Source organism: Nomascus leucogenys, chromosome 10 (genome assembly GCF_006542625.1).
Source record: "Nomascus leucogenys isolate Asia chromosome 10, Asia_NLE_v1, whole genome shotgun sequence".
In the NCBI taxonomy this organism is placed as follows: Eukaryota; Metazoa; Chordata; class Mammalia; order Primates; family Hylobatidae; genus Nomascus; species Nomascus leucogenys.
In genome coordinates, this window is record NC_044390.1 from 78432514 (window position 1) to 78448848 (window position 16335).

General features: G+C 51.1%; 1 protein-coding gene across 4 annotated transcripts in view; it reads left to right on the top strand.

Moving 5' to 3' along the window:
* The window catches only part of CUX2 (cut like homeobox 2), a 324472-nt gene that overhangs the window by 271256 nt on the left and 36881 nt on the right, over positions 1 to 16335 (top strand). For 2 of the 4 annotated variants that reach the window (XM_030821389.1, XM_030821391.1), the window contains exons 10-16: positions 4482 to 4586; positions 7151 to 7342; positions 7429 to 7487; positions 8544 to 8592; positions 8686 to 8785; positions 10352 to 10993; positions 12429 to 12530. In XM_030821389.1, the coding sequence (XP_030677249.1) occupies positions 4482 to 4586; positions 7151 to 7342; positions 7429 to 7487; positions 8544 to 8592; positions 8686 to 8785; positions 10352 to 10993; positions 12429 to 12530 (1249 nt within the window). The remainder of the gene's footprint in view (positions 1 to 4481; positions 4587 to 7150; positions 7343 to 7428; positions 7488 to 8543; positions 8593 to 8685; positions 8786 to 10351; positions 10994 to 12428; positions 12531 to 16335) is intronic. The other 2 variants (XM_030821390.1, XM_030821392.1) reach the window with 2 other exon arrangements.

Below are 16335 nucleotides of genomic sequence, written 5' to 3' on the forward strand. Positions count from 1 at the left end.
TGGGAACAGAGGCGTGTGCCACCACACCATGCTAATTTTTTGTATTCTTTTGTAGAGACGAGGTTTCACCATGTTGCCCAGAATGTATCTATTTTAACCAGCAGCCTCTTTTTGTTGAGACAGGCAGGGTCTCACTTTGTCATCCAGTCTGGAGTGCATTGCTGCGATCACAGCTCACTGCAGCCTCAACCTCTGGGGCTCAAGCAATCCTCCTGCCTCAGCCCCCCAAGTAGCTGGGACTACAGGCACGCACCACCACACCCGGCTAATTTTTATATGTTTCGTAGAGATGCGGTTTTGCCATGTTGCCCAGGCTGATCTCAAACTCTTGAACTCAAGCAGTCCACCCTCTGGAGCCTCCCAAAGCACTGGGATCAGAGGTGTGAGCCGCTGTGCCCAGCCACCCCTTTTAAAAACAAAATGATAATATACTATGCATACCATTGTGAACCTTACTTTTTCCCTGTCTATATCTTTGCGCTCCTTCCGTATCAGTATAGAAAGCGATTCTTCCTCTGTTTTACGGCTGTGTGGTGTTCCTCGGCAGGGCGCACCATCGTCTAACCCAGGGGAGGGCAAACTTTCTGTAAAGAGTCAGAGAGTAAATATTTTCAGCTGTGCAATCCATACAGTCTCTGACCAGATTTTCAACTTTGCCATTATAGCATGAAAGCATAGACAATATGTAAGTGAATGAGCATGGCTGTATTCCAATAAAACTTTATAAGAATGGGCAAGACTGCACACAATGGCTCATGCCTCTAATCCCAACACTCTGGGAGGCCGAGGTGGGATGATCACTTGAGCCCAGGAGTTTGAGACCAGCCTGGGAAACATAGGGAGACCCCATCTCTACAAAAAATTTAAAAACTATCCAGGCATGGTGGTGTACGCCTGTAGTCCCAGCTACTCAGGAGGCTGAGGTGGGAGGATCACCTGAGCCCAGGGAGATGGAGGCTGCAATGAGCTATGATCACACTACTGCATTCCAGCCTGGACAACAGAGGGAGACCCTATCTCACAAAAAAAATTCATCTTATAGTATTTGGAATAGGAAGCACTTCTAATAATGTTTCTCCTGAGTCCAAAACTAAAACCCACACATTATAGAGACGTATAGAGAAGAAAATAAATGTCACTGTATTAGGTTTTTAATCTCTGTATTAATACTATTTTAATGAGAATGCTGGGGTACAGCAGATCCATATTATTACTTACAGGATAATAACCACACCAGTTTGCCCCGATTCTTACTCCTGGGGTGAGAAAATGAGAACCAGCTGTCATCCCACATGTACTTAAGTTTGTACTCTAGGTGAGGACCACCCCAATTCTGAATCTAGGTGGTTATGTAGGAGAGGGACCTTCTGAGAGAGGAAGGGAAAGAATCTACCTCCCAAATGTCATGTGGACAGAGACAAGGACCCTGGCTTTTAGCCTTTGGAATGTAAACACATCTCTGGAGGGGGAGGTAAGACTAGTAGCTTTTTTTTTTTTCTTTTCCAAGAGACAGGGTCCAGCTCTGTCACCCAGACTGGAGTGCTGTGGCAAGATCCTAGCTTACTGCAGCCTCAAACTCCTGGGCTCAAGGGATCCTCCCAAGTAGCAAGGACTACAGGCTCATACCACCACACCCGTAACTTTTTGTTGTTGTCAAGATGGTGTCTTGCTATGTTGCCCAAGCTGGTCTCAAACTCATGGTCTCAAGCAATCCTCTCACAGTCCTGGAATTACAGGCATGAGCCACCATGCCCAGCCCCAGCTAATTGCTTTAAAACCCATCTTTACTGTTCAGGGGCTGTCTCCATGATGTGGGTCTCACCCACCCTTTTTTTTTTTTTTTTTTTTTTTTTTGAGACGGAGTATCGCTCTGTCGCCCAGGCTGGAGTGCAGTGGCTCAATCTCGGCTCACTGCAAGCTCCGCCTCCCGGGTTCACGCCATTCTCCTGCCTCAGCCTCTCCGAGTAGCTGGGACTACAGGCGCCCGCCACCACGCCCGGCTAATTTTTTGTATTTTTTAGTAGAGACGGGGTTTCACCGTGGTCTCGATCTCCTGACCTCGTGATCCGCCCGCCTCGGCCTCCCAAAGTGCTGGGATTACAAGCGTGAGCCACCGCGCCCGGCCTCACCCACCCTTGATGTCTAAACACATAAACCTCCAGGGAAGGAAACCTCTGGAGTTCTCAGTAGCTAATCAGCCATGAGTTGAATTTTCAAGGCTTGTCCTTTAGTCCAGATCTCAACTTTCAATCAGATATGCTCAGAGTGCCCTAACTGTACAGAAACATAAAAATATTTCCTTTACAGTCCCACACACCAGGAAACTCTTCCTAAAACAAAATTGACTTGAACCATTTCTGGAATAAGGCAAGATACGTATAAATAAATAATAAATTCAAATGTGAACATGAATGTGTGTGGGTCTCAATATGCATACACTGGGCATAGCATCCTGATTGTCAACGTCATTGTGTAGTTAAACATAATCACTATGACCTGCATTACTGGCCAAAGGCAAAAATACAGCCACAGCTCTTTTAATTCTCTAAGTAATGGCTCAAGTAATATACCCTCATGATGTTAACAAAGTTAACCAATTATTGATGCATTTATATGTGCCAGGCACCAAGCAAATATATCTACCAAATTGCATTTGGCCAAACCACTTCATTTGCAGAACAACCCTATGAGATAGTTGCCTTTATAATCCCTACTTTATTAATAGGGAAACCGAGGCTGGGGAGATGAAGCCTCTTGCCTAAGATCGCATAACCGGAAAGTTGCAAAGTCAGAATGTGAGCCCAGATTTCTCTCCAAAGCCACAAGATTAAATGTATTAACATTTGAGTGCTTCCTTCCAGGTAGAAATTTTTGAAGAGTTAAGATCTACCAGCTGGGTGTGGTGGCTCGTGCTTGTAATCCCAGCACTTTTGGGAGGCCAAGGTGGGTGGATTGCTTGAGCCCAGGAGTTAGAGACCAGCCTGGCCAACATGGAAAAACCCCGTCTCTACTAAAAATACAAAAAGTAGACAGACCTGGCGGCACACACCTGTAATCCCAGCTACTCAGGAAGCTGAGGCAGGAGAATTGCTTGAACCCAGGAGGCAGAGGTTGCAGTGAGCCAAGATCGCGCCACTGCACTCCATCCTGGGCAACAAAGCAAGACTCTGTCTTAAAAAAAAAAGAAAAAAAAGAAAAGAAAAGAAAAAGAAATCTACCAGCTGGGCACAGTAGCTCATGCCTGTAATCCCAGCACTTTGGGAAGCCAAGGCAAGTGGGTTGCTTGAACCCAGGAGTTCAAGACCAGCCTAGCCAACATGGCAAAACCCATCTCTACTAAAACTACAAAGATTAACTGGTCGTGGTGGTGCACACCTGTAATCCCAGTTACTCAGGAGGCTGAGATGCGAGGATCAATTGAGCCCAGGAGTTGGAGGTTGCTGTGAGCCCTGATTGCACTACTGTACTCCAGCCTGGGTGACAGAGCGAGACCCTGTCTCAAAAAAAAAAAAAAAAAAATCTACCATAGACCCAGTTTAGTGAACTGCTGCATTCTGATTTTAACCACTCAAAACCTCTTTGTGTTAGATGTTTTCATTGCCCCCCATTTCAAAAAGAGAAACTGAGCTGGGCACGATGGCTCACTCCTGTAATCCCAGCACTTTGGGAGGCTGAAGTGAGCAGATCACCTGAGGTCAGGCAAGACCAGCCTGGCCAACATGGTGAAACCCCATCTCTACTAAAAATACAAAAAATAGCTGGGTATGGTGGTGTGCACCTGTAATCCCAGCTACTTGGGAGGCTGAGGCAGGAAAATCTCGTAAACCCAGGAGGGGGAGCTTGCAGTGAGCAAAGAGTGTGCCACTGCACTCCAGCCTGGTTGACAGAGTGAGACTCTCTCAAAAAAAAAAAAAAAGAAAAGAAAAGAAACTGAGACCCAGGGAGAGGAAGTGACTTGCCCATGGGCTGCAATAGCCTGTGGCCTGGGAAAGCACTTTTGCAGATGCCGTGTCTGGGACTCATTCCATACCAGGTGGCATGAGAGTTGGAACAGCTCTTGCCTTCAGACTAGCCAGGTCTAGGCCTGAAGTTAACGTGGCAGACAGAAGTATCTAGAAATGTGTGAAAACCTGCCAGTTCCACCCAGACAGCCTCTCTCAACCTGCCTTCATAGAGCAGGAATGTTCTGACTCCTCTGGGGGTCCCAGGCACCCCACGAGAACCCAGAACCTCCTCAGAGGGGCATTTCTTCCTGTCCTCTCAGCTCAGGAGTAACCCCAGAGGCTGCTATTTCTTGTTCCCAGCCCAGACAGGGCTCTGTGACTGGTCTTCATAGCTCCAGGACAGGGTCCGGGACTAGGAAGGCAGGACCTGAGGCCCTCGGAGGTCTGCCTCCCCAACCCCTGCCTGAAACAGTGCAGGGAGAAGGCGGAAGTGCAGAGTGGGCTCACCTTTCGCCCACACTGTCCCCTTCTTCCCAGCGAGCTGAGGCTGCCCAGCGGGAGGTGGAAAGTCTCCGGGAACAGCTGGCCTCTGTCAACAGCTCCATCCGCCTGGCTTGCTGCTCTCCCCAGGGGCCCAGTGGGGTAAGGATGGGGTTGGGGAAGTGAGCAGGGAGGGCAGAGGGAAAGATCGGGAATGGCTGAGTTTGCAGGTTTCAGCATGTGGGCGACACTTTGTGGTTGATTGCATGCATCCATTTGAAACTGGGAGTGTGAATGTGTGTGGGTCTCTGTGCATACAGTGAGCGTAATCACTATGACCTGCTACACCAGCTGAGGATAAAAATACAGCTACAGTTCTTTACTTTTCAAGCCCACGTTTCCATATACGCTTTATTGCCAGGAGTTCCAGTATCTTCTTTTGGAGGCCTCCCTTACCCCCAATTGTCCAAGAATGCCAGGAACTTCCTCAGACCAAAGATCATTCTGATTTCCAGATGCACCAGCAAAGACATGGGGGAGAGGGAGTTTGAGGCAATACAGCAGCATGCAGTTTTGGTGGATGCCACCAGGTGTCGCTGTTGAACACTGGTCATAGCAGCTTGGTGGATGCCCGGGATGGTGATGCCCCTGCTGGTTTTCAGTCCCAAAACTGGGTACTTTTAGGAGTGTGAGCCAGCCAACATATCAATAGGCAGTCATCACCAGGACTGCAGTGGGGCCACATACCAAGATAAAATTTAACATTCATACTCAGCCATTGGTTTCCATAGCATGCCAGGTGATTCTAGGGGGATTTCCCACCCCAGCCACATGCTGTGAAGAGCCAGTCTTCGGTGATCAACCGTGAGGTTCTTGTGTTAGGCCTGATTAATCAATTCATCTTTCTCTTTCCTCCTGGTTTGTGCCTCTTTGGGGTCCTGGTGTCATTTCTTGACAAGAGACTTTCATCAAAGCCACCCCAACCTACCATTCTGTCCTATAGACTTGGGTTCATTATGTGAATTGGTCTGCCTTATTTCCAGATCTTTACATACCAAGGGGTGGGATTCATGATTCCTTACATAATAACAGGTCTGCTCCAGGGTGACTTCCCTCTCCACCCATGAACCTGAACTTGCGAGCATAATTTTCACTTCACCTGACACCCATATATACAGGCCCAGGTGTCTATGTCTCTCTTTCTGTTTGAATATTGGAATGAGTCTCTATGAATGTGTTACTGTGTATGTGTGTCTCTACTTGTGACCTTTGGGCAACTGACTATATTCTTAATCTGACTGTGCCTCAGTTTCCTCATCTGTACAAGTAACATCTACTTTATAGGGTTATTAAAAGGATTACATGAGTCAGGCATGGTGGCACATGCCTGTAGTCCCAGCCACTTAGGTGGCTGAGGCAGGAAGATCACTTGAGCCCAGGAGTTTGAGTCCAGCCTGGGCAACACAGCAAGATCCTGTCTCTGAAAAAAAAATGGACTACATGTAAAGTGCCTAAAATGGTGCTTGGGTCATTGTATATGCTCACTAAGTACTTGATGCTACTGTTATAATTATTAATGTGTCTGGTGTGTCTGGGGTGTTTTTGCTCATGAGAGCATGTGGCTTCTTTGAGCACGTGCATGTCTGTTGTGTGTGATGATGTGTCCTTGTGAGTGTCTCTCTTTGATGCGTGTGTATTTATGTGTGTGTGTCAGCATATTTGGGAAAGTGCATGTGTTAGTGTGTGCTGTGGCTATAGATGTGTCCTTGTGTGTCAGCCTGTGTCTGTGTCCCAGGAGATTCTGTGTTTGTCCCTGTGCCTGGGTGACGGCATAACACAGAGTGAACACAGGAGAGAGAGGCTGTGTGGAGAGAGATGGAGAGTGAGAGCCCATGAGGATGCCTCATAGAGGAATTTGCCAATGGTTCTTAATTAACCCCCGTGGAACCCGGCAAATGCCTGTGCTAATCAGCCCCAGGGAACTTTGCTGGTTTGGGGGGGTGTGCTTTTCTGAGCACAACAGTGGCACTCGATGCTAATTAATTTAATGTATTAATGGCATCCGCTTCCTGTTTTAATTGGCATTTATCTCCATGGAAGAAAGCTGGGGTTGGGTTGGGGCTTTTTGTTTGTTTGGTTTTTTTTTTTTAATGTTTCTTAGATTTATTTGTAACTAAGCCTGACATCAGCCTGACTTCAGGTTCCTCAAACAGCAACCTCTCCATCTTCATCCAGGACAGAGGGGCCATTTCCTAAAATGTGGAGAAGCCATGGGTCTTGGGGCTATCAGCAAATTAGGCAGAGGAAGGAGCCGCCCATAACGTGGTCCGCGGCTCCAAGGTGTCAAGTCTAATCCTGAGGGTCCCTTAGTGCCTAGAATGAGGACATCCTCCTGGAGCAGGAGCCAGACTTGAGCAAGAAACTCAAACTTTTGCCTATGCTGTTTCCTCTGGGCCGAGCGCCCAATCCCCAACCCCAGCTGACTACTTCCTTTTGTCATGGCTGTTCTTTTTTAATAAATCTTTTAATCAAAGTGTAACAATACATAAGGAAAAGTGTACAAGTCGTAAGTATACAGCACTTTGAATTTTTCAACACAAGCACACCCCATACCATCATCCAGATCAACAAATTTGCATTCTGCTTGGGATTCAGGGGTGGGGAGGCCAGACCTGTGGACCCCCGTCCCTCACCTCTCAGCCCCTCAAAGACCCCTTTGCCTGCAGGATAAGGTGAATTTCGCTCTGTGCTCGGGCCCTCGGCTGGAGGCCGCGCTGGCCTCCAAGGACAGGGAGATCCTGCGGCTGCTGAAGGACGTGCAGCACCTCCAGAGCTCGCTGCAGGAGCTGGAGGAGGCATCCGCCAACCAGATCGCCGACCTGGAGCGGCAGCTCACGGCCAAGTCCGAGGCCATAGAAGTGGGTCCTGGGGAGGAGGCAGGCGGGCCCGCGGCCCCATGCAGAAGCACACAGACCAGCCTCACCATCTTTCTTTGCTCTTCTAGAAGCTGGAAGAGAAGCTCCAGGCCCAGTCTGACTATGAGGAAATTAAAACGGAGCTGAGGTACCATGTGGGGTGGGGCTCCACAGACCCCCAGCGCTCTTCCCTGGCCAGGAGCTCTTGGCAAAGTTCATCATCTTCCTCCCTCCTACTAAACCCCATTTGTTCTTCTCTCCACTAACACTGTGGATATCAAACCTTAACCATCCTCAGGCCGGGTGCAGTGGCTCATCCCTGTAATCCCAACACTTTGGGAGGCCCAGGCAGGAGGATCACTTGAGGTCAGGAGTTTGAGACCAGCCTGGGCAACAATGGGGAGACCCCATCTCTGTGAGAAAAAAAACAATTTTAATTAGCCAGGAGTGGTGGTGGTGCGTGCTGTAGTCCCAGCCACTCAGGAGGCTGATCTGGCCACTCAGGAGGCTGATGTGGGAGGATTGCTTGAGCCTGAGAGGTCAAGGCTGCAGTGAGCTGTGGTGGCACCACTGCACTCCAGCCTGGACAACACAGTGAGACCCTGTCTCAAAAACAAAACAAAACGAAATTCAGCCATCTTCAGTCCTTTTCCATCAAGAGTTGCCTGTATGGGCAGATCACCTGAGGTCAGGAGTTCAAAACCAGCCTGGCCAACATGGCAAAACCCCATCTCTACTAAAAATACAAAAATTAGCCAGATGTGGTGGCACGCACCTGTAGTCCCAGCTACTCGGGAGGCTGAGGCAGGAGAATCACTTGAACCCAGGAGGCGGAGATCGTACCACTGCACTCCAGCCTGGGTGACAGAGTGAGACTCCATCTCAAAGGAAAAAAAAAAGCTGCCTGTAGACCATACAAGGGAACTTATTATGGGCATGGTAACTGGGAGGTGATTCACTAACCAGCTAAACTCAAGCTGGCCAGAATGGGGTCAGTTCAGGCAGCACCCCTCCAGGTAACACTGCCACCTGTTAATGAGCCTGCTACTTCAGGCCTGGGGTTGCAATGACTCTGGAATTAATGGGGTTCCGGGGAATGGAGCAGTCATTGTCAGGGAGGTAAGCCGGGTCAGTGCCTCTTGCAAGACCTCTCCTCCAGCCCGGGGGCTGGCTGACCTCAGACCCTCTCCACTTGCTCTGTCAGCATCCTGAAAGCCATGAAGCTGGCCTCCAGCACCTGCAGCCTCCCCCAGGTAAGTGTCTCTGCCACCATCCCTGCAGGGCAGGCTGCCCCAGTGAGCCTTCTGCCCACCAGGTGCCCTCTCAACCTGCCTCTTGTCTCCTAGGGCATGGCCAAGCCTGAAGACTCACTGCTTATTGCAAAGGAGGCCTTCTTCCCCACGCAGAAATTCCTTCTGGAGAAGCCCAGCCTCCTGGCCAGCCCTGGTAGGGGAGGAGGATACTCTGGGGCTGAGGGCTGGGGCGGGGGCTGCCTGTGGGTCTCTGGCCTTCTCATGCCCAAGGACCACTGCCTTCCATGCAGGCAGGAGAGCAACAGAAAAACAGGTGTGCATTGATTTGGCACCTGCTGTATGCCTGTCCTGCAGGGCGTCCACAAACATCCACGTCACCGTTGGGGTCACACAGCTGGCTTGGGCCCTTCCAAGGCCCCCTAAAGAGCTCCACTCCCCACTGAGCCTTCTTGAGCTCCAGGGGCTTTCATGAAGAGGTCACAGGGGGACAAGCAGGGCATTGTCATTACACCCCCCACAGCCGACCACTGCGGGAGAGCAGGAGGCTGCGGACATGATCACCCTGTCAGCCACCCGCTGACCTTTTTTTTTTTTGAGAGCGAGTCTCTCTCTGTCGCCCAGGCTGGAATGCAGTGGTGTGATCTCGGCTCACTGCAGCCTCCGCCTCCTGGGTTCAAGCAATTCTCCTGCCTCGGCCTCCTGAGTAGCTGGAATTACAAGCATGCACCACCACACCCGGCTAATTTTTATATTTTTAGCAGAGACGGGGTTTCATCACCTTGGCCAGGCTGGTCTCAAACTCTTGACCTCAGGTGATCCGCCCTCCTCAGCCTCCCAAAGTGCTGGGATTACAGGCATGAGCCATCGCACCCGGCCACCCACTGACCTTTTAGCCTTGTGACCCCAGGCAGGACTCTGTGCTGCCTCTGTTTCCTCATCCGTAAAATGGGTGTGACCTTGGGGCCCACTTCATGGGTGCCGTGTAGGTCTAGTAGTCAGCTCTAGGGTGGGTGCCCAGCAAGGGCCCGTCCGCAGGTGGTGGCAAGTTCGACTTCCCGCCCCAGGCCAAGGTGCTGGGCCCGTAGCAAGTTCTCAGCTGATGCTCTTGGTGATGGGGGTGGGGCGCTCCCCAGAACTGGCATTTGGACCGGGCCTGGAAGAGTGGGAGTTGGAGAATGGAGGGGGTAGGGCAGAAACAGCCAAGGTCGGCGCTTCCAGCTGCTGGACGCCTATAGCACTGCTCCCCACTCCCACCTCCCCACCAACCCCTACCCTCCTCCTCCTCCTTCCTTCCTCTATTTCTGACTTTCTGTCTCTATATATGTCTCTGTCTCTCTCTCTCTCTTCCCCCCGCCAACCCTCTCCCCACCCCACTCTGTCACGTGGTTTTTCTCTCGTCTCTTTGTCTCTTTATCTCTCTCTCTCTGTCCCTCTCATGTGGTTTCTCTCTCTGTCTCTCTCATTGTCTCTCTCTCTCACATGTGGTCTCTCTGTCTGTCTCACTCTCCCTCTCTCTCTCTGTCCCTCTCATGTGGTTTCTCTCTCTGTCTCTCTCATTGTCTCTCTCTCTCACATGTGGTCTCTCTGTCTGTCTCACTCTCCCTCTCTCTCTCTCTCTGTCTCTCTCATGTGGTTTCTCTCTCTGTCTCTCTGTCTCTTGTCTCTATCTGTCTCTCTCCCCCTCTGGTTCTTTTTCTCCCTGTCTCTCTCTCCCCTCATCATCGTCTTCCCCATCTGTCTGTCTGTCTGGGTGTTCTAGAGGAAGACCCATCAGAGGACGATTCCATCAAGGATTCGCTGGGCACGGAGCAGTCCTACCCCTCCCCTCAGCAGCTCCCACCTCCGCCGGGGCCTGAAGACCCCCTGTCTCCCAGCCCCGGGCAGCCCCTGCTGGGCCCCAGCTTGGGGCCTGATGGCCCTCGGACTTTCTCGCTGTCCCCCTTCCCCAGCCTGGCATCAGGGGAGAGACTGATGATGCCCCCGGCCACCTTCAAGGGAGAGGCGGGTGGCCTGCTGGTGTTCCCCCCAGCCTTCTATGGCGCCAAGCCCCCCACAGCCCCTGCCACCCCAGCCCCTGGCCCTGAGCCACCGGGAGGTCCTGAGCCCGCGGATGGTGGTGGGGGCGGAGCGGCGGGGCCCGGGGCAGAGGAGGAGCAGCTGGACACGGCAGAGATCGCCTTCCAGGTGAAGGAGCAGCTGCTGAAACACAACATCGGGCAGCGGGTGTTTGGGCACTACGTGCTGGGGCTGTCGCAGGGCTCGGTCAGCGAGATCCTAGCCCGGCCCAAGCCCTGGCGCAAGCTCACGGTGAAGGGCAAGGAGCCCTTTATCAAGATGAAGCAATTCCTGTCAGATGAGCAGAATGTGCTGGCGCTCAGGACCATCCAAGTACGGCAGCGAGGTGAGTGCCCAAGAGGGCCCGTCCCTGCTGGCCAGCACGCCAGGTCCAGGGCATCAGGGCTGGGGGCTGAGGACACACACTCCGGGTTCAAAGCCCAGCTCTACCACCACCTGGCTGTGTGACCCAGGGCCAGTGACTTTGCCGCTCTGTGCCTCAGTTTCCCCTCTGTAAAAGCAGGAAATACATCCTCGCTCTCTCCTTCCTGGCCTTGGCCAGAGACAGGCTGCCTTTCCTGGGGCACTCAGGATACGGGTGGTGGGAAAAGGCTCCAGGCGCTGCCCTGGCAGGTACTCATCAAGCACTTCCAAGCCTCAGTTTATACATTTGTAAGACCGCCAACCTTACCAGACTTGATTTTTCAGGTAATCAGTATGAAGGGTCCCAGATGTGGCCTCACAAATGCCTGAGTTGGAGTCCCAGCTCTGCTGTTCACCCACTGGGTGACCTCAGAGAACTCCTTTCATCTGTACCCCGGTTTCTGCATCTGTCAGCCTCCAGGAGGCACCATGAGGATTAAACGGGCATCAAGCACTGACCATAGCACCTGGCACGCAGTGCTGCTTGAGAACTGTTAGGGGCAGCGGTTGCCATAGTCATTGTCGTCGTCATTTTTTTTTTTTTTTTTTTTTTTTTTGAGATGGACTCTCACTCTGTCGCCGAGGCTGCAGTGCAGTGGCACAGTCTCGGCTCACTGCAACCTCTGCCTCCTGGGTTCAAGCAATTCTGCTGTCTCAGCCTCCCTAGTAGCTGGGACTACAGTCACATGCCAACATGCCCAGCTAATTTTTACAATTTTAGTAGAGACAGGGTTTCACCATATTGGTCAGGCTGGTCTCAAACTCCTGATCTCAGGTAATCCACTCGCCTTGGCCTCCCAAAGTGCTGGGATTACAGGCATGAGCCACCACACCCTATTTCTTTTTTATTATTATTATTATTGTTATTATTATTTTGAGATGGAGTCTTGTTCTGTTACCCAGGCTGGAGTGCAGTGGCACAATCTTGGCTCACTGCAACCACCGCCTCCTGGGTTCAAGCGATTCTCCTGCCTCAGCCTCCTGAGTAGCTGGGATTACAGGCGCACGCCACCATGCTTGGCTAATTTTGTATTTTTAGTAGAGACAGGGTTTCACCATATTGGCCAGGATAGCCTCAAACTCCTGACCTAAAGTGATCCTCCCACCTCGGCCTCCCAAAGTGCTGGGATTACAGGCATGAGCCACCATGCCTGGCCTCGTTATTATGATTCTTATTTCAAGCCAGAATCACTCATAGGCCCACAGTTTATTACATAGACTAAGCAGTGGCCCGGCCATCTCACTGATGGTCTGACCCTCACTCTTCTGGGAGGAGGAGACAGCCCCCCACCCCATCAGGCTCCAGAGACTGAGCCCAACATGCAGATCCTGCCACAGATGCCTTCTTGCCTCCCCAGGCAGCATCACCCCGAGAATCCGCACGCCCGAGACGGGCTCAGACGATGCCATCAAGAGCATTCTAGAGCAGGCCAAGAAGGAGATCGAGTCGCAGAAGGGCGGTGAGTGTGACCCCTGCAGGCAAAGCCTGAGGCCCCTGGGGCCAGCTGTGAACAGGAGATGAGGCCTTGTCTACCTTTGTCCACCCCAGAGGGAATCCCAGGTGGATCAGAACTGCCAGAGGCCAGAGGGACCTGTCTAGAGCGCATGGGTGGTTGTGGCACCACTCAGAATCCTGCCATGGTTCCACACGGCTCTCAACATAAAATCTCAACCCTTGGCCAGGCGCAGTGGCTCACGCCTGTAATCCCAGCACTTTGGGAGGCCGAGGTGGGCTGATCACCTGAGGTCAGGAGTTCAAGACCAGCCTGGCCAACATGGTAAAACCCCATCTCTACTAAAAATACAAAATTACCTGGGCATGGTGATACGTGCCTATAATCCCAGCTACTCAGGAGGCTGAGGCAGGAGAATTGCTTGAACCCGGGAGGCGGAGGTTGCAGTGAGCCGAGATCACACCACTGCACTCCAGCCTAGGTGACAAAGCAAGACTCCGTAAAAAAAAAAAAAAAAAGAAAAGAAAAATATCCCAAGACTCAACAAGGCCTACAGGCCCTACAGTCTTCAGGCCCCTCCATGCCTGTCACATGAACTGTTCATAGTTATGCCCAGCTGCCGTGCACCCCACCCTGCGCCTCTGATGCTGTCCTTAACCCAGACACCTTTCACCTGGCCAACTCCTGCTCATACCTATGACTCAACTCAGAAGTCACCTCCTGCAAGAAGATGGATTGGACACTGCACCCACCTCCCTCCACCCCCACCACAATGACCTGTTTGCTTGGTGTGGAGGAGCCAGACTGGCCACAAATTCTGGCTCTGCTGTTTATTGGCTGTGTGACCTTGGGCAAGTTACTTAGCCACTTTGTGCCTTCATCGTCTTTTTTTTTTTTTTTTTTTTTTTTTTTTGAGATGGAGCCTCGCTCTGTTGCCCAGGCTGGATTGCAGTAGTGCAGTCTCAGCTCACTGCAACCTCCACCTCCTAGGTTCAAGTGATTCTTCTGCCTCAGCCTCCTGAGTAGCTGGGATTACACACACGCACCACCACGCCCGGCTAATTTTTTTTTTTTTTTTTTGTATTTTTAGTAGAGACGGGTTTCACCATGTTGGTCAGGCTGCTCTCGAACTCCTGACCTCGTGATCCACCTGCCTCGGCCTCCCAAAGTGCTGGGATTACAGGCATGAGCCACCGTGCCCAGCCCATCTTCTCATCTTTAAAATGGGGACTGTGGGAGGCCGAGGCGGGCAGATCACCTGAGGTCAGGAGTTCGAGACAAGCCTGCCCAACATGGCGAAACCCTGTCTCTACTAAACATACAAAAAAATTAGCTGGGTGTGGTGGCGCATGCCTGTAAGCCCAGCTACTCAGGAGGCTGAGGCAGGAGAATCTCTTGAACACGGGAGGCAGAGCTTACAGTGAGCCGAGATGGCGCCACTGCACTCCAGCCTGGGCGACAAAAGCAAAACTCCATCTCAAAAAGAAAAAAAAAATGGCGACTGTATTAGTTTTCCTTTCTTAGGGTTGTGTGAGGATCAAATGAGGTCTGTGTAATCCTGAAAGATCAGCCATCATTACAGCAAATATTATCATTACTACCTCCCTGTTGCAGTTCTGCGCCGTCACAAATGACTCTGCTGGTGTGGCCGTCCCTCTCTGCTGTGGGGGCTTCTTGCAGCCATCCTCACACCCAGCGCAGTGTAGACTGTGGCTGACTGAGACCCTGGACTCCGGTTTCAAAGCCCTCCTCCATTTTTGCAGTGTCTGCTGCCCCCTGGTGGCTGCTCTGCGCAGGTGTCCTGAATCCCTCCAGTTGCCGCCAGTAGTGGAGATGTTTCCTAATGAATGGCCCTCCCTCCTGCCTGGTCCCTAGGAGCGGTGAGGGGATAAGGGACTTACCCGGCTACCCTGCCCCACCTGTAAAATCCCCTGAGCCTAATTTCCTTCTTGGTCAGTTCCAGTAACAAGAGAGATGCAAGGCAGAGAAGGATGTAATCATGCAGTAAACATTTATTAAGCACCTACTGTGGTCTAGACACAGATTTCAGATATGGGTGAGACATGATATAGAGATGAAAAGAACCATGAGAAATAACTAGCCAGGGCCGGGTGTGGCGGCTAACTTCTGACCTTGTGATCCACCTGCCTTGGCCTCCCAAAGTGCTGGGATTACAGGCATGAGCCACCGTGCCCGGCCCATCTTCTCATCTGGGCCTCTGGGAGGCCGAGGCGGGCGGATCACCTGAGGTCAGGAGTTTGAGACCAGCCTGTACAACATGGTGAAACCTCGTCTCTGCTAAAAATACAAAAACTGGCTGGGCATGGTGGTAGGTGCCTGTAATCCCAGCTATTTGGAGGCTGAGGCAGGAGAATTGCTTGAACCTGGGAGGCAAAGGTTGCAGTAAGCGGAGATCACGCCACTACACTCCAGCCTATGCAACAAGAGCAAAACTCAGTCTAAAAAAAAAGAAGAAAAAGAAACCCCATCTCCTCTAAAAATACAAAAATTAGCTAGGTGTGGTGGCACACACCTGTGGTCCCAGCTATTCAAGAGGCTGAGGCAGGAGGATCACCTGAGCCCAGGAGGCAGAGGTTGTAATGAGCCGAGATCTCATCACTACACTCCAGCCTGGGTGGCAGAGTGAGATTCTGTCTCAAAAAAAAAAAAAAAAAAGAATAGAAAAAGAAATAACTAGCCAAAGTCTCCCACTAAACCGACAGGACAACTGAGGCCAGGGAGGGAAGACATGAGTTCAATTACACAGAGACAGAGGGAAACCCCAGGACTCTCACCTCTTTATACAGCACTTTCTCCTGGGGGTCAGAAGCAGGGACCAGGGCAATGTCAAAGACAACATCGCAGCAGAGGAAAACGTTTGCTCTCCATGGGCCAGCCAGTAGCCTTATATTCAGGGTCTAGGAGGAGTTCAGCAAGAGGAAAAATACAAAGGTTATTGCCCCATACCCCTGGCAAAAAAAATGAATGCTAAGCAGTGGGCACACGAGCCGCTGCCAGAGAGGAAATGAATGTGACTAACAGCTCAGTCATTAGTTCTACTTCTGGGATTCGAAGGAAATGTCCAGAATGGGGACAGGGGTTTATATATAAGCTGTTCCCATCATTGTTCATAAGAGTGACAAACTGGAAACAAAACAACCTAAGTGTCCAGCAGTGGGGGATCTGGTAAGTAAAGCAGATAATATCCCTTTAGCAGCATGTGCAGCCCTTAAAGGTAGAGTTTTTAATGATAAGAAAAAATGGGGCCAGGCACAGTGGCTCACGCCTGTAATCCCAACACTTTGGAAGGCCAAGACAGATGGATCACTTGAGGTCAGGAGTTGGAGACCATCCTGGCCCACATGGCAAAACCCCGTCTCTACTAAAAATACAAAAATTAGCCAGGCATGGTGGTAGGAACCTATGATCCCAGCTACTCAGGAGGCTGAGGCAGGAAAACCACTTGAACCTGGGAAGCAGAGGTTGCAGTGAGCCGAGATCGTGCCATTGCACTCCAGCCTGGGCAACAGAGCAAGACTCGGTCTCAAAAAAAAGGAGAAAGGTTATCTGGGCGTAGTGGCACATGCATGTAGTCCCAACTACTTGAGAGGCTGAGGTGGGAAGATCACTTGAGCCCAGGAGTTTGAGACCAGCCTGGGCAACATACCAAGACCCTGTCTCCAAAAAAAGAAAAAAAGAAAGAAAAAAAACACTAATGTTGATACTAAATGGGGACAAACCAGACTACACTTCTACCTATCAAGTATGATCATGCGATGCATGTAGTTTAGAAAACACTGGAAGGGAATAC